Below are 19,010 nucleotides of genomic sequence, written 5' to 3' on the forward strand. Positions count from 1 at the left end.
GCAGACAAGAATACAAATCAGAGCAAAATCCAAAGTCTAATTCTATTATGACATTTGGTATTACAGACAACGGGTGTTGAAAAATACATTATGTAACAGATGCTTATTTATAATTGTATAAAATTTGAGAGTGGAATGTTTTAATTTCATCAGAAGACTCCCTAGTTTGCAGTGCACCATATTTTCAAGAAAAAGGTTACAGTATTTTGCATGTACACTTAAATATAGCATTACTTTGCATGTACACATGAATATAGCGTTAGTTTCCAAAAAAAAAACACATACACACAGGCATACTGTAGATGATTATAACCTGTATATAGTGGCCTGTTACACCATCCTTTCGGTGTTTTCATATAGAGTAGAGTTGAGCAAACATTTAGGCTCAAGAGCCACATTTAAATTTCAAATGGAAACATAAGACATTTCATTAATGAGGTAAAACATTTTTAAATCTGTGTATGTAAAATACTTTATTTTAATAATAAAATTGTTAATATGTTTTAATTATGTTATGTATACATAAACCTTCCATCCATCCATTTTCTGTACCGATTATCCTCACTAGGGTCGCGGGCATGCTGGAGCCTATTCCAGCTGACTCTGGGCGACAGGCGAGGTATTTTACCACAATCTTTTATTTTATTATTTACAATAAATAAATTCAGCAACTGTTTGATTAGATATTGCATAAAAATACTTAAACATGTGTAAATACGTTTTAACTAACCAATTAAAGGGGAAGGCTAAATAAATGCATTAGAGACACACCTTGCTTCTCCAATAATGTAGTGTGGATGCATAACAATAAAATATACATCTAAAGGTTAGAACAATGAAATATGGACTGAATACTACTACTATTACTACTAACAACAATAATAATAATAATAATTATTATTATTATTATAGATTTATAGAACACTTTAGGTTGATAACTTAAATACGTTTTTTGTTTTTTTTGTTTTTTAGCACTTGTTACTGTTTGTGACCGTTGGACCCCAAAGCAGTAAAAGAACGTGGGAGTCTTTATTACAAAAAACAACAACATTGAAACGCTATAATATGGGACTTGACTCTCCTACTAATGCTAGCTGTTCCTCTTATTTTACTGGGTTATATCTATAAAGCTCCATTTAGTATCTTAAGGTTACATTTTATTTTTTGATCATAATCGGAAAAGGCTCCTAGTCATGTATGGTACCAACTAATATCACCAAAAACAAAGGGGTGGAGTTGGCTTCAGGCATGCTTTTAGCAAGAAAAAATAATAGCAGCATGATATTTAAAAAATAACTTTAAAAAAAGCATCTAAATTTGTCCTTTTTATGGTTAATCATTACTTAAAAAGGCTATCAAATAATTGTGGGAAACAAAGAAGTAAATTTACTCAACACATATAGCTGAACTTCCTTAAGTACAGTATATTCTGTTTCAAGCATAATGTAGCCTACTGTATTATCAACCAAATAAATAAATAAATACCAAAAATTTAGCATCTATTGTTAACTCACTTTTGTTTTCTCTATTTAGTTCAATTGATTCTTTTAGCCCTTTTATTAAAATCATCTCTAATATGTACAGTATTTTCTGAATATCCCTAATATAGCAGCTATGGCTTCAGGTTAAAAGTTGCTCACTGGTTTCAAAAGCCTGCATTCAGTGGGTGTTCCTCCACCTGTTCGCTGCTGGTTTCTTTCTTCACCTGTTAAACCTGTTATTGTCACAGCTATAGGGCTGGAGGCCTACAGCAGAACCTCCAATGAACATATCTGTGATTATGGCACATTTCCCCTCATCTTTGCTGAGATTTGTCAATTTATTTGCACTCTTTTTTGTTTTGTTTGTTTCTCCATGTTGCTTTCACTATGCCGGGACTCTTCTACATGACTCGGAAACTAATAGCGGGAGCGACATGGAACATATTTCGTATTATTTCCTCAGTGTTTCAGTTTACTGTCTGTGTTATAGCTGGACCAATGGGCCACCTTTTCCAAACTGTCCAAACTGCAGGGAGTATTACTCGAAAAAACTGTGGAACTTACTGATTTAATTAGCACAGTGTTGAAAGTGACCTGATACTTCCAGCGTTTTAAAAAAATTTTTTTAACTGAAAATAAACACACACACTGCAAAAACACAAAATCTTTAAAAAAAAAAAAAAAAATTCATCTCCTTGTTTTTACACAGTTTTCACTTGTTTCAAGTTATTTTTTTACTTGAAATAAGTAGACAAAGCAGGGCAGTACGTTTTTTGTTTACATTCTACAGGCATTTTTTTAAAATGTTTTTATTTTTTTACGTGAAGCATCTAATTGTAACTACTTTTGACAATAAATAAAACATTCTTGGTAAGATTTTGAGTTTTTGCAGGGCATGTCAACTTTTCCTGCCCCATACTCTTAAAAAATAAACACGTACAAACACACCCTAATCTACCCTAAAGGAGACATTTCATATCTATCAGATACACTGGGCCAAAACTCTTTGCTAATCAATTAGCTAGCGATAGCTCCAAGTGTCTAAGTAGCTTATTACCTAATACCTACACAGCACGCACCATTACAAGCCCCTGCCGAGTCAGTGTTGACACATAACATACAGGAGGAGGCAATGAAGCATCGCCGTGTGGTCAACTGTCATTTTATAGATTGTGTCAGGGTTGTAAATCAATCATTACCTGGTCATTAGCGTTAACACAGCTGGAAATGTGTGTAGCGGTTTTGACCATAGATATGAAGACTATACACCCGCAGACTATAGACTATAGCAGCCCGGCTAACCAGCGGGCGTGCTGGAGCCTATCCCAGCTGTCATCGGGCAGGAGGCGGGGCACACCCTGAACTGGTTGAATGATGATAATAATTATGATAATAATAATAATAATTGTAAATAACAACAAATGTATATGGCTCCTGCAAAGAGGAGTACAACAACATAGCGATCATTGCAGATCCACAATGTGTTAAGATGCGGATGACACGTCAATGACCTCTGAGTAGGACGCGGCCATGACCGCGGGTTGATTTTAGCACCACGGTCAGCGACACTGTTGCTAGGTTGCTTCCAGTGTTTGCATTCAGCCATCTGAGAGAAAGAGCCACGTTGACACCCCCATATAGACTCCACGACCACGAGTAAAACTAAAACTAATGTGCTTGACAAGACTCGTGTGTTTATCTATTTTACTGTTAAAAGTATCAGACGCGTTTTGTGCTGATGGGCGAGAAATGACAAACTTCTGCAATTCAGGTAGCTTCACCCCCACTCTCACCGTGAATGGTTTCGTCCATGGATTCGCTCCAGTGCACTGCACACTACCGGACTTGAAGAACAAACAGATTTCTTTTTGTTTGTGTGTGTGCATGTCAACCAGTATTTTGTGTTTTTCTGCATAACAAAAACACCGATGCATTCTTGAAAATACTCTCGGTACTGGGTGATTTCTCTGCGCCTTCGCTGGGACTCAACCAAGCTAAGGAGCTGAGCGACCAGTGACTGGAATTAATAAGGTAACGAGCTACTTCGCCCCCCAATCCTTCCCTAAGATTATAAGACCGAGCTAATTGTACACCCCCATTGTCGCTTCTGCATCACCAGATAGACGCACAGCATTTGTTTGTGAATGTTATTGTTGTAGCGTGGCTAAATGAAAACACAGTGAAGCTTCATTTTTATTATTATTCAATTTTTTTTTTTTTTTTTTTTTTTTTAAGCGTAGCAGCTATGCTGTTTGATAGCAGCACTGACTGATTGTTTCTTACGATGAGAACCCCCAACCGGACCTGGACCAGCGAATAGCTCAATAGCTGTAGCACGCGAACAACTACAGTACTGTATTCGCTAGTACATCTGCTTAGGATGTGTGACATTGAATTTGCAGAGACACGGATAGCCTGTGTATAGAACGACACTGAGATATTAAAAAATGTAAAACAAAAATAGAATTAAACACTATGAAAGGGCATGGCCCTCGGTGTTTGCTGTGACAAGCAGAATCTCCATCAGTTTGCTTGTTAGCTTAGCCTGTAGCTTGGCTGGCGAGGACCCTTAAAGTGACCTGCAAGATTAGCAGGATGCTAAGGCCCTTATATCTTAATTTAAACATATTCACGGGATGCAGTGTGTTTGTATAAGACACATACACTGGTGGATGTCCACATCTTTCCCCTCTTGTTGTGCAGTATTCTAATACGTGTATTAGGAGCAACCAGGAGCATTTATTTACACAACCGAATAAACTATCAAATGTTTATTAGTTGAGTTAGTTTAGTTTACAGTATATGTTATGTTATATTTAAGATAACATGTATCGTAGCAGTATCTGTTATGATACATGTTACTGTCTTTTTGAAGCTCTCACTGGAACGTTCAGAACCTTAGATATGTGCCTGTAACCAACGCCATCGACTATGTTTTGCAACAATTAGTTTGCGATGGGCTTGAGACAGCTCTTTGCTCTTACCCATCATGAGACGTGTCTAAACTCACACCTTGGCAATGAGACCTTTTTGTCAATTAGGACTGAACCGGCTGATATTCATTTGCACTGACAAGGGGCTGGATTGCTGTTTGATTATTGATAGATTTTAGGTGTTGTCTTGGATTTTCATGGCTTTTTGCACCTCCCTTTGTTCATGTGTTCAATACTTTTTCCCTCTTTCATTTCACATTTTTATACACAACTTAATTTCTGGTCTTATTTTTCTACTTTCTTTGTACATATGGATTACTTGAGTTGTTCCCAACATCTGGTGAAATGCTCTGGTCAATAGCACCTTTGGAAGTATATTTAGTGAGAAAAATGGTGACGTGTTAAATACTTATTCCAGCCGCTCTATGTTATGGTCTGGACTGCATTCAGTGCATTGTTGACCTCATTACATTTTTCAAATTATGTAATATGCTTTAAGGCTTCAAAATAGTTTGTAGTAAGGTTAATCTTCGTGGTAGGCTTGTTTTGACACATTATGCAGTTTACAGTTTATTTGTTTGGTTTATTGTCCTTATATACACTGAATCAAGACGTGGAGGTGTTGCTGCACTATTAAATATACAGTACAGTAAAACGAACGTGAGTCACGTCCATTTTTCCAGTGGATTGTATTAGCTTTGCATTCAGGTGTCTGTTGGAGTAGCTCAGTGCCCTGTGGGGTGAGAGCTCCCACACTTGTTTCTCCTTGTGCATGGAAGAAGCAAGTACAGTACATTGTGTTGATTCTTTATGCAAAATAACTCATGAACACAGCATTTTATCTGAGATATTGGTGATGAAAAGCTTACTGTCACCAGCTCACGACTGTTTTTTTGACAAACCTTCATACATGTCCATCTCCTGCATATGCTGGAAGTTTGTTTTTAATATACATGCATTATTCATTTCAAAAGTTTGAAAAACTGACATGCCTACAGAAGTGAAAAAAAATCCTGGTTGCTAACCTTCAACCGGATCTGTACTCTGTGTTTAGCCCATGTCGCTCATGGGAATTTGTTAAGTAGTTTAAAAATGTTTAAATCCCGCTTATTAACAAACAAATAAGCAATATGAACACATTTGGAGATGCAATAAATAATCAGGTTTGTACAATTCATATTATTAAATTATGTTCTTTGCATTCAGTCAAGCATATGCAATTAAATTAGTTTTAATAAAGCTGTTAAATCTGTTCAAAGATGATGGTTGTCTTCCAATTTGTTCAGAATAAAAAAAAAAATTAAAAGAAACTCATTGAAATAAAATAATCTGCTCCATAGCCATATTGTGGCCATCATAAAACCTTTAACTATAAAATGTGTAAAAATATGTTAACCCTTGTTCGGTAAATCTTGAAAAATAAAACACAATATACAGTGTACTTCAAGTGTGACAACACTTATGATGCTGCTGGACGAAAGTATTGAAACACTGCTGCTCTTCATAGTCTTTGCTCAGGTTGATCCTTCTTTTGGAATACAGTATGTGTGTAAAGGAACTATAAAAACAAGCAAAGCACATGCCAAGAATTAATCCTTGAAGTTTTAGACAACTTAAGAGCTGTATTTTCCATGAAATGTTTGAGCAAATTTCAAATTGTATGGGCTTTAAAGGTTTTACTCTATTCTCTCCCAGTGCATTTTGAATAGCTATTTACTACACGATCAATGAGGTCCAGTGAAATAGGGAAAACCAGAGAATGTTAGCATAACACAAAGCTAAGTGGTGTTTCCCCAAGCCTCTTTTTTGTTTCCCTTGTTGGAACTCACTGCTAAAATGTAATTTCATGTGAGTAGGGAAAAACATAAAAGAAACATAAATCAACCCCCTCACGGGACGTTTTGCTCCTTCTTGAAGAGACTTGCATGACACTGCTGAAAGAGTCTACTGCTTCAGCTCAGCTTTTTCTTTGTAACAGTTTGTAACGCTTCTTGTGATGCCTTTCTGGAACTGCTTTTGATAGTTAGAGAGGTTCGCCACAACCATATGATGATGATGTTTCTGAGTGAACCTTAACAAGCTCCTGATATGAATTTCAAATGTTTATGTAGCCTCTGTCCTGCAGGACACGTACCATATGTACTGTATTCCCCTCTAGAAAACACTATTGTGGTGCAACAGTACACAATTGGATTGGAGTCACTTGTTGTGCAAAGCAGACAGCTCAGCAGTACAGCACTCTGTCAGATAAAACATTTATTTGTAATGGATTTGGCCTGTGGAATAGAGAGATGCTTATGGCAGCATGAGTAGAGAGCTGTTAACAATAAAGCGTCTTTGTGTTGAGGCCGAGGATGTGCATGAGCTCAGAATCCATTATGGTTTGTCACCACAGGTATCTATGTGGCCCTCTAGCTCCCTCTCTTGTTTAAATTTAGCTACTGCATAATCTTTGACCTGCTATGTAATACTGTACTGTAATTAATGTCTTGTAGTAGTAGTGGCTCAAACAGGGTCCATTAGGCAAGATGGGCAGATGCTTACACCCCGGATTGGTCGCCAGTCAATCGCAGGGCGCATATACTGTCGATAAACAACCATTGACACATTCACACCTGTGGATAATTTAGAGTCTTCATTTAATCTAATATGCATGTTTATGAATGTGGGAATAAGATGGAGTACCCATGCAAGCACAGAGAGAACATGCAAACTCCGTGCAGGAAGGCCTACTGTTCCACCACCCTGTCGGTGGCTCTAATGCACAATACAAAGCGGGTGGTAAATGGCACACACAGCATGCTTGTTTTCACCATAACTTCATCTGCTGGATCTGGTTGGTCACTCACTTTGCTACAATACACTGAACTATAGCAGCAAAGGATGGAAATCCTCGACCATAACCAACATAGTTGAATGTGTTCTTCCCAGGCTCCTGTGTGACCCTTTTACAAACTTTGTTGAACATTTTGTTTAGTTGTGTAAGGGGGGCACTGATGGATAGAGTCAAAATTCCTTCCCTGCTTACAGTACAGGATAGCACCGAGAAGTGGGCGGGGATTCTTGTCAACAGCACAGCTTGCCTCACTTCATCACTCGGAATGTTTTTGTTTCACTCGCTGCTAAACTCATTTCAACCTCTGTCTTCCCTGGAATCAATGGTCCACTCGGTCAAAAAGACCAACAGAAAGACATAAAACTCTACTGAGTGATGGAAGAATGCACTTTGATTGTTTCCCTATTTTAATTTGTTTAGTGAATTCTCATTGAATCAATTTGGCAGTGTGCAAGTATTTGTGCATATTTTATGATGTGTGTAACTGGACTATGTGGACAAGAAAACAGTTGACGCATTCTCACCGCTAGAGGGCACTTTTGGTCTCTGTATGATAGAACAAGGGACATCTTTTGTAAATGGAGACTATCTGTTCTGTTCTTTGGTATATAAAATGTGTTTTCTCTGTGTTTATTACTATTTCATGAAAATGCTTTATACATTAAATTTTGTTCTGAAAAACTGATAGGGCTTGACTATGATTGACTATAATTCAGTCATCAGACAACTCCCATGACATGATTTGATTAATTTTGTATAAAGATAAAGATTACAGGCAGCACAGTGGACGACTTGTTAGAGCGTCTGCCTCACAGTTCTGAGGACCGGAGTTCAAATCCCGGCCCCGCCTGTGTGGAGTTTGCATGTTCTGTAGGTGTGAATGTGTGCGCGAATGGTTGTTTGTTTATATGTGCCCTGCGATTGGCTGGCGACCAGTTCAGGGTGTACCCCCCCTCTTTCCCCGAAGATTGCTGGGATAGGCTCCAGCATGCCTATGACCCTTGTGAGGATAAGCAGAATGTAAGATGAATGAATTAATATTCTGATGCTCTTTGAAAATGCAGCCGGACAGAAAAAGGTTTTAAGGGACAGACAGCGGGACAGAATGAACAAGGGGAATAGGTGTGCGAACCACAGTAGAACAATAGTTGGACAGTCTAGATATTTGAGCACAAGTAACATTACAACAGTCAAATCGTGTTCTTATTTGTGGATGGGGGTGGGACACCTGGTGAAGACATGCAATAACTAACCAAGAGAACAAGATGAGAGAGGACAGAAAAGGGCAGGACAGGACAGGATGTGGGAAATGAGCAAGGCAGTGCTACTGACGAGTGGTGCGGTGGGATTCTTTTTAGTGTCTAAACACCAGTAAGAACCTGTGAGTTTATATGTTCATATAACCCGTGTTGTTATTAGTGGTCCCAGCACAAGCAATTAAAGCCTATAGTGTGTCTATCGAACTTATTACTGAATAAACACCATATCACATGCATGTTAGTCAACTAGTGTATGGAGTCGCTGAGCCGGCACATTGAGGAAGGGTGCACTCTCCTTGTTGGTAGCTCAGGAATAAGTTTCAACTTTCCCTCTCGGATGCTGGCTAGCTGCTCCGCTCCTGGCAAATGACTTCACCGAGGAAAACCGCAAAGTATTTGTGATTGATTTAGCAGGTTGGCAACTTCTGGCTGCGCCTTGATCTTGTGGCTGTATGGTTAACACCTGGCTGTAGGGTTAGGGTGCGTCATTACGCGCCTGTCTGCGGGTGGACGTGTGTGTGTGTGTGTGTGTGTGTGTGTGCGTGTGTGCGGCAAATGGGCCTTTCTGGTGTGTGTTACAAATCAGTACTGCTCGGGCAAAATTGCATGGTTTTCTGTATAAAACTGTCAGGAAAAGTTTATAGTGAATGCTGTCTTTTGATCCCTCTTCCGGATTCTGGTGTTGTTTTTCCCGCTCGGCGTTGTGATTGGTCACGTCATTGTCATCAGACATATCAGATGGTGAACTACTGCTTGGGATTTCGTATACACATTCTTGAAATAATCTAGCAAGATGGCACCAAACAGGCCCACAATTGTGGAGGTAGGGGTGGAGGAGATAAAGCAGTCACTCAATTTCATGTTCTGGAGTTGTCATGTTCTCAAACATTGCCCAAAATCAGTTGGATATGATGGGTCAGATCAAAGACCTGCAAAAACAAAATGCTGAAAAAGATACAAAGAATAAACGTTGTGATGCAAGACGGCAGATAACTTAAGAGAACTGGAGAAGTCTAAAGGTAATAGGTTTCTTTTGTAGAATCAGAAGACCGGTTTCTAACCAAACCACTTGATATAGCCAATTATTATTATTATTTTTTTTCATATATAAGGTAAGGTTGCTTAGGCAGAATATGAACACATTAAAAATACTTTTGAACATAAAGGAAATAGCATAATGCTTAGTAAGTTGCATTTTCAATTTAAAAGGGTGCAGGAGAGTGTGGTTAGGAAGTTGTTGAAGGCCTTTCTGGACCATAGCTCAATAGGCACTGACATGCTGGACAGTAAAGTGCTGAGTCTAACAGCTGACCACATTTCTGGTCCTATGTGTCACATCTTTTATAAATGTCTAATGCAAGTTATACTTGATATTCCACTATCGGGAAAGAAGGCAAAATAATTCCCTTAGCTAAAGATGGAAGACTAGCACTTACTGGGCAGAACTATAGACCCATCATCGCTATCCTCCCAGTAGCCAGTAAACTAAGAGAAATAGTACATTATATACATATACATAAATAAATATAAATAATAGATAAATGTAATGGATGAATTCTAATAATTTATAGAGATAAAACTAATTAATTTCAAAATTAAAATCTGGAATTCTAAGGAAATAAATATGACCATCTAGTAAAATAAACTGGGAATCTGCCAGAGTTAACCTATATTCGCGAAACTCTTAGACTATTGGAAATTAGCTTTCTCCTAAATCTCCTGCATCTCTCCATGTATTTTGATAATGATTAATAAATGTGTACATTGCTGATAAATTTAATTAACAAAATGCAAATTCAGTTTCATGCACCCAGCAAATTATTGACAAGAGGGATGTTAGATCATTTCTATAACATGTTGGATGTATCTATTCTATTCATGTTTTAACTTGATTATTCACAAATAAACCAAATAAAATGTCCTTTGCAAACTTTGCAGAGTTCTGTGATTATTCTTATATGCCTAGATCAGACTACAGGACCGATATTGGCCCGATAAACTATCGCGGGGGTGTTCCCAGATCGGGCCCGACATACAATATTTTGTCGTGAACGACAAAACCTCTTGTTGTATGACATAATCCACGACCAACGATTTGGCCCTATGATGGCCCTACGATACCAAACTTAAAGGTTTTGCATGTTTTTTGGATATCTTCGGTGTAGTGCGACAATATCAACGACAACTCTCTGACAAGCGCACCTTGCCGTCGACCAATAGGCTTACGTTTGATGACCGACGCGTCGCCTCCCGTGCTTGCCGTTGTCAACATACTTGGTCACCATTGTCAACATTTATTCACGTTTACAAACCAATGTTTACTGAAACGTTAGAGCATGATTGGATAGAACATCAGCATGTTTACGTACAAACAGTGCTAGCACTAGCTTGCTTGGCTACATCACGTTTTGTTGGCTGCTTGCGAGCCGTATCATATTAAAAGTACGTGAACATACCTCAAACCCTTCTTGAATGAACAGCAAAAAATGTGACACCGCATGTTTCTTTCCTCTTTTGGTCTTTTTTCCCCAACATTCCCGTAAAGATCCATTACAACAGCTTGTTGTCGCCATGGTAATGGTTGTATCCGGTTGTGACCCCTTTTCTGGTCACGCCTCCCCGACAGTGTTTGCGTTGACAAGATAAAGCCCAGTGATCGTCAAAGACAGGATACAATGGTATCGGAGTACTTATCGTGTAGTGTTGCCACTGTCTGACGGAGTTACAGCAAGATTTGATGGCAGTAGTCTGACATTGTGCACCACAGCTGGAAAATATATATTTTTTCTTCTCTTCTACACGCATTCCTATCCATCTCTGTGTACACCCCCATTCACTCCCTTTTCCACTTGGGGCTGTAAATAAGCTGGACCCGTGTAGATTTTCAAAACTCCCCCATCCTTTCACCATCCCCACAACTCCTTCCATGAGTCTTCCCCATCACTGCTACCTTCCCCAAACCAGGGCTGCTCTTTATCCCGCTGGCAGGCACCGGGAAGATGCTCAGATGATCCGTGGACTCGTTCTGAACCATACTTTCTACGCATCCCAAGAACGGGACAACTATCCAGTGTGAGAGTGTCCTTGGAGGGTGCCGTGAGTACCCAGCAGGGCCCAACTGCCTTGTTTGGCCTACCTCCTCCCAGCGCCGGAGATGCCCTCGCCTCCCAATGATGGAGGTGAGTCTGTTACTACGGACTGACAGATTTTTGCACAGAAACATGCACACATACTATACAACTGCTGTTCTCTGATGCATAGACCCATCCATCCATCCATCCATCCATCCATTTTCTGAGCTGCTTCTCCTCACTAGGGTCGCGGGCCTGCTGGAGCCTATCCCTGATATCATCGGGCAGGAGGCGGGGTACACCCTGAACTGGTTGCCAGCCAATCGCAGGGCACATACAAACAAACAACCATTCACACTCACATTCACACCTACGGGCAATTTAGAGTCTTCAATTAAGCTAGCATGCATGTTTTTGGGATGTGGGAGGAAACCGGAGTGCCTGGAGAAAACCCACGCAGGCACGGGGAGAACATGCAAACTCCACACAGGCGGGGCCGGGGATTGAACCCCGGTCCTCAGCACTGTGAGGCTGACGCTCTAACCAGTCGCCCACTGTACCGCAACCAAAGCAACATAAATATAAAGAAAATATAGGGTACATTTGATTCATTCATTTGAAGTATTCATACTCATCTAACAATTTCCAAACCCTCTGTTCTCAGAATTCCCTTGTTTGCTTTTGACTTCCTCCTCCTCATAGTGTAACACACATACTAGATGTTGTTTGACCACACTATGTGATTCCCTGCAGAAATGAGGCGCCTTTCTACTTTTGTGTGCACAGTGTGACAACATCCTGTATGCTTATACTGATGTGTGCTGTCTTTACCTCTAGAGGATCGAGGAGCATCCCCCGTGAACTTGCCATCTGTGGGCTCCTACCAGGGGCATGGCAAGAGGAAGGTGCACACCAAAAAGAAGAAGGGCATCATCAGTGCCAATGTTGCTGGTACCAAATATGAGATTGGTATGAATTTAGACTGGTTTCTAACCGTACAAGCTTCGGAGCAGCAGTGTTTGTGGCAGTAGCTCAGTCTGTGAGAACGTGGACTTAGGAGTTGGAGGATGTGGGTTCATGTCCCACTACTAACAAAAATTTAAAAATAGCAGCTAGTCTGCTTGTTGACTACAGTTGAGGTGCCCTTGAGCAAGGCATTGTCCCTCCCATTCCAGCTCAAGTGGTACAGCACCCTTTGCCTACCTCTTTCAGTCTGAATCTCTCCTTGCATGCATGCAAATGTGTGATCTGCAACACAACGTTTACATCAGAGTGGGAGTTGAATTTCTCCTTGAGGAACATAAATAATAATAATAATAATAATAACAATAAACTGCACCCCTCATTGACGTGCATGAGCGCAATTCTCAAACATCCTGTCCGTAACACTTTCTGTCTTTGATTCATTGTACTTCCTTTGGTGCGCTGGTTTCTTAAAAATCTAATTAGAGGTACACGATGGGGCCAGAGAGGGATGATTTTTTTCTCACAGATCGTTTTACTGACACACTACTGTCAGTGTTCTTTTTAAAACTGCAAACTTCCCTTTAACTTTTAAGTACAATACAATAACACTAATAATAAATATAGTTCTTAGGAATAAAACTTCCTTTTGGCAAACACTTAGGCCAACTATGCTATTGTATTTTAAAGTCGGTTATGATGGTGGTAATTGGGAAGCTAAGTATTTTATTAGGTGGTAATTGGTGTAAAATGTTGCAGAACCACTGCATTACACCCTACAAAAGATCAAATCACACATCACAGATGGAGATGTTCCTTTTTGTGTCTTGCTGAAGGATACCTACCTACCTTATGAAGCAGCCTAGCATTTCTTGCAACTCCCCAATCATCTATCCTGATCTCCATATTGTTTGGCCCACTGTAAATTTCAAATATTGGACATTCTAGGCCCAAAGAGTACTGCTGCCCCAGTCTCTTTATTGGAATTCATCCATTTAGCCATCCTTTTTTTTTTGTACCATTTATCCTGTTGTCATGCTATCACAACTGAGGTAGGTTTTAGTTGGACTGGTCGACAGTCAAATGTAAAGGGACTGGAAATGTGGAAATTGATCCAAGACCAATTGTATGATACACAATCTAAAACTTTCAAATAAATGTCCTTAGAATAGAGTGGCAAGTAAACTTCCTCTTAAGGTGTAAAACAAAAGCAAGAACCTGTCTAAAATGTATTGGAATCCTAACGAATGTGCTTGTGAACACCTGTATCTGTACTACCATTTACACATTTAGTATGTTGAATAACTGTTCCGTACAAGGTCAATAAAACAACAAATCATAAAGTAGCCCAATATTTTGGACAAAATTGTGCACTGATTCTGGAAAACAAAAGATGAGTTTATAGTTTCAATCATATAATTGGTGTAAATTGAGTTAGTCCCTCTACAAGACTGGCACATATTGGAATTGACACAAGTGAAAACGTTAAACAAGGCAACCCAGGTAACAAGAATGTACATTTGTGAAAGCTGGACTCACTCAAAATAGCCCATTGCTGTTTAGCCTGCTGAAATGGTGACATTTAACATCTTAAATTAAAGCTAAATGGTTTTCAGCCTAGGCAGCACGGTGGATGACTGGTTAGACCGTCAGCCTCACAGTTCTGAGGACCGGGGTTCAATCCCCGACCCCGCCTGTGTGGAGTTTGCATGTTCTCCCCGTGCTTGCGTGGGTTTTCTCTGGGCACTCCGGTTTCCTCCCACATTCCCAAAACATACATGGTAGGTTAATTGAAAATGTGAGTGCGAATGGTTGTTTGTTTGTATGTGCCCTGCGATTGGCTGGCAACCAGTTCAGGGTGTACCCCGCCTCCTGCCTGATGACAGCTGGGATAGGCTCCAGCACTCCCGCGACCCCAGTGAGGAGAAGCAGCTCAGAAAATGAATGGAATAATGGATGGTTTTCAGCCTGGTGAAACTGCTTGTGTGGAGACAATCCTCGCAAAAAATCATTACTGAGGTAATCTAATATGGCAGTCAGTGTTTTTTAGACAGGGTAAAAGAGCGCAGTAAGCACTCCAAAAATGCTGGCTGTATTGTGTGGCGTCAAAGTTCTCAGGAGTAAACTACAACCTTTGGAAACTAAGGAGTCAGCAGCATTGCAGGAGAAATCTGGGGCTGTCGGGATCCAGCATGTAGATGGGAATCAAGCTGTGAATAATTTTACTCTCTGTGATGAGACCCTCCCACTGGCCCTTGGGTAGAGCAATGCCCTATGTCCAGGATAAAGTTACACTAAAAGCTAAATAGATGGGTCATTTTTGCTGTTTCCTTTTCTGAATATGGGAATGGAATAGGTGAAAGATAAAAGATGGTACCAGCAAAGAGGTGGAGGTGTATACTGTGGGCCTCAGGACGTGTTCAGTGAGGTGACTGACACAAAATTGATTATAATTTGGCTCTTAATGGTAACTGTCATCCCAGCCCTGCTGCGATGTAAATCCTCCCTGTTCAAGTTATCAAAACACAGTTAGCATCCACCAGCGTGAAAAGATAGATGGAGTCACAGTTTCCTATTGAAGTGCTGCTATCAAGCAACATTAGGAAAGCTGGCATCAGGTTTGTGTTGATTTTCAAGAAATTAATTAAAATGTCATGTTGTTTGATCTTATTAATCTTTCATTACTCACTGAATATTGAATAGTTGCTGGATTAATGTCCAAATGGGCTTGCCACCTATTTCTCATATTATGGGGTTTCTAGTGGGATTTGAATACATTACGTATAATTAATATATATTTGTTGGGAGGCATTACCATCAGCTGGTCTGCATCCATTTCATGAACAGTAAATATTGCTAGGAGGTTTTGATCTTTTGAATTACCATGAATGAATCCTTTCTGTCCAAGCGTTTTAGTAAAACAATTATCTGCTACATAAAAATGTAAGTCATGTCTTCACACTGTTTGCTTATTTCATTAGGTAGGCATGTCTTTGATCAACATCCTTGAAAATGTTCTTGGAATGGAACTCTACTGAAATGCGTTCTTTGCCTATTCCGTTCCATTCTAATATGAGTGTCTTCCAACCAGTTCGCATAGTCATCAATGAGATGGACTTTCTGAAGACACGAGATGATGACGAGACTGCCAATCTCATCTGGAGTGATTCGTCTGTACAGCATGAGAAAATTGCTGAGCTCAGGAATTATCAGGTACTCTGCATGGTGGTCATCTCGGCACATCCTGGGGTTAGGAACCGCTGGGCTAAAGATATTACAAAAAAAATATTTTATAGTTATTTGAAGTTGTCCGGCAAACAGAATAATATGAACCATATCATAGTACTTTATACAGTACAAGGAAAATGGTAAGACCTATTATAGGTCATTATAACGGTGTGCATCTGTAAGCTGAGGGAGGATTTTCCACCAGTGGTGCTTTGAGTAAAAGGTGGAAGAGATAGTCATAATTAAAGGCCCAGTATTTTACCAAACCAACTTTTTCTAGTACAACCCCTATTCCAATGAAGTTGGGACGTTGTGTTAAACATAAATAAAAACAGAATACAATGATTTGCGAATCATGTTCAACCTATACTTAATTGAATCCACTACAAAGACAAGATATTTAATGTTCAAACTGATAAACTTTATTGTTTTTAGCAAATAATCATTTACTTAGAATTTTATGACTGCAACACATTCCAAAAAAGCTGCGACAGGGTCATGTTTACCACTGTGTTACATCACCTTTTCTTTTAACAACATTCAATAAACCTTTGGGAACTGAGGACACTAATTGTTGAAGCTTTGTTGGTGGAATTCTTTCCCATTCTTGCTTGATGTATAGCTGCAGCTGTTCAACAGTCCGGGGTCTCCCTTGTCGTCTTTTCCGCTTTATAATGCGCCACTCATTTTCAATGGGAGACAGGTCTGGACTGCAGGCAGGCCAGTCTAGTTCCCGCACTCTTTTACTACGAAGCCATGCTGAAATAAGCAGGGGTATCCATGAAAAAGACGTTGCTTGGATGGCAGCATATGTTTCGCCAAAACCTGTATGTACCTTTCAGCATTATTGGTGCCTTCACAGATGTGTAAGTTACCCATGCCATTGGCACTAACATACCATCAGAGATGCTGGCTTTTGAACTTTGCGTCCGTAAAAGTCCGGATGGTTCCTTTCCTCTTTGGCCCGCAAGACACGGCGCCCACAATTTCCAAAAACAATTTGAAATGTGGACTCGTCGAACCACAGAACACGTTTCCACTTTTGATGAGCTCGGGCCCAGAGAAGCCGGCGACTTTTCTGGGTGTTGTTGATAAATGGCTTTTGCTTTGCATAGTAGAGTTTCGAGTAGCGCCAAACTGTATTTATTGACGTTGGTTTTCTGAAGTGTTCCTGAGCCTATGTGGTGATATCCTTTAAACATTGATGTCGGTTTTTGATACATTGCCGCCTGAGGGATCGAAGGTCACGAGCATTCAATGTTTGTTTTCGCCCTTGCCGCTTACATGCAGTGATTTCTCCAGATTCTCTGAACCTTTTGATGATATGGACCGTAGATGATGAAATCCCTAAATTCTTTGCAATTGTACGTTGAGGAACATTGTCCCTAAACTGTTCGACTATTTTCTCATGCACTTGTTCACAAAGAGGTGAACCTCGCCCCATCTTTGCTTATGAATGACTGAGCAATTCAGGGAAGATCCTTTTCCACCCAATCATGGCACCCACCTGTTCCCAATTAGCCTGTTCACCTGTGGGATGTTCCAAACAGGTGTTTGATGAGCATTCCTCAACTTTTTTGCCACCTGTCCCAGTTTTTTTGGAACGTGTTGCAGCCATACAATTCTAAGTTAATGATTATTTGCTGAAAACAATAAAGTTAATTAAACATCTTGTCTTTGTAGCGTATTCAATTAAATATAGGTTGAACATGATTTGCAAATCATTGTATTCTGTTTTTATTTATATTTAACACAACGTCCCAACTTCATTGGAATTGGGGTTGTATTTAGGATGTTACATTGGCTCTATGGTGCTTAAGTAAACGTGAAATCCATCCATCCATCCATTTTCTTTACCGCTTATCCTCACTCGGGTCGCAGATTGCTGGAGCCTATCTCAGCTATCTTCGGGCGGGAGGCAGGATACACCCTGAACCGTTCGCCAGCCCATCTAAACGTGAAATATTAATTAAAATCGTTCGCACATTCCTGAGTTATGGAGGTTTTTCTGACAATAGGCCTGAAATCAGGCCATTCGAATTTCTCAATCTTATCCACGTCACTAGCGAAGATCTCTGCCTACCTCTCTGCCCCCGAGCCAGCACTGTCAATATAACAAACACTGTGATAGTAGTGAGGGTTGGGTCTTCTTCACTGAGGCAAACAATGGTGGTCTTAGCCAAATATGGATAAAGCGGATACAAAACTGGGTCAAATAGAAGCAGCTGTCAGAAGGACCTTTTCTGGACACATATAACAAAACCAAGGTGTTTTCTTTTAAATGAAATTGACACTTTTATATTAAGTCCATGTTAGAGAGTCACTCTATAGAGGTATAACTAGCCAAAATATGGGACCTTTAATCATTTAAAAAGAGCTGCAAGAGCTGCACCACAAAGCTGTGGTGTTAAACTCGAAGAATTAATAGCCTAAATGATTTTCCATCTTATTCCTTATATTCTAATTCTTCTTTGTTGACACAGAATTGTTTTCATTCATTCTTGCAGGTCATGAAGTGACTTTCACACAAATTATCAACAGAATCTTGGAATTTATTCTGAATTGAACAGGAAGCCATTGCAGATGAGTAATGCAGATTAATTGTAAATCACTTAAAGCAGATCAACTGAAGGGACTCACACATTCACAATTGCCTTGACTGTCCCAAAAAATTAAAGACATGAATAAATGACCTCACAAATCTAGCTTGGCAGGTAATGGAATGGGAAATCCTGTAACGAAAAGAGTGGATGGAGACAAGATGTTCGACAGGAAGACTGTACACACATTGTGAGCAATGTGGCTTGTTTTATTTGTCACTAGCCAAAACAACAAGGGATAAACAGACTTGAGTATTTAGTCAGTTATGTTACTGACATCTGACCTCCCCTATCCTGTTGAGTGAACCTAGCTGCAACCATGTCCTGCCTTAATAAGATGGATCATTAATAGGAGTGGGAATCGAAAACCGGTTCCAATGTAAAACCGGGTCCAATTGATTCCATGGGAAGTATATACCTTCAACAATGCTGGCTCTCTTTAACAATGTTTTCATTTCCCAGCATAACGTCACTGCGCGCTGTCAGCCGCCACATACCTATTGACATACCACATACACACCATTTTCGCATTTTCTGACTGAAATATTTGTATCACTGAAATATACTATCCAAGACAGAATGTTAAGATGACAAAAGGAAAACCTGCGACACTCACAGCTGGTAGCGTCAAGTCAATAG

General features: G+C 39.8%; 1 protein-coding gene across 8 annotated transcripts in view; it reads left to right on the top strand.

Moving 5' to 3' along the window:
- The first annotated feature begins 3,301 nt into the window (after window positions 1-3,301).
- Window positions 3,302-19,010, top strand: part of ttll7 (tubulin tyrosine ligase-like family, member 7) — a 100,600-nt gene continuing 84,891 nt past the window's right edge. For 5 of the 8 annotated variants that reach the window (XM_061684475.1, XM_061684482.1, XM_061684474.1 and 2 more), the window contains exons 1-4: window positions 3,302-3,512; window positions 11,498-11,688; window positions 12,418-12,549; window positions 15,635-15,756. In XM_061684475.1, coding sequence (XP_061540459.1) covers window positions 11,664-11,688; window positions 12,418-12,549; window positions 15,635-15,756 — 279 coding nt within the window. In that variant the 5' untranslated portion in view covers window positions 3,302-3,512; window positions 11,498-11,663. Of the gene's footprint in view, window positions 3,513-11,497; window positions 11,689-12,417; window positions 12,550-15,634; window positions 15,757-19,010 lie in introns of those variants that run through there. The other 3 variants (XM_061684479.1, XM_061684480.1, XM_061684481.1) reach the window with 2 other exon arrangements.

The sequence above is a fragment of the Phycodurus eques genome, chromosome 8, assembly GCF_024500275.1.
Source record: "Phycodurus eques isolate BA_2022a chromosome 8, UOR_Pequ_1.1, whole genome shotgun sequence".
Lineage (NCBI taxonomy): Eukaryota > Metazoa > Chordata > Actinopteri > Syngnathiformes > Syngnathidae > Phycodurus > Phycodurus eques.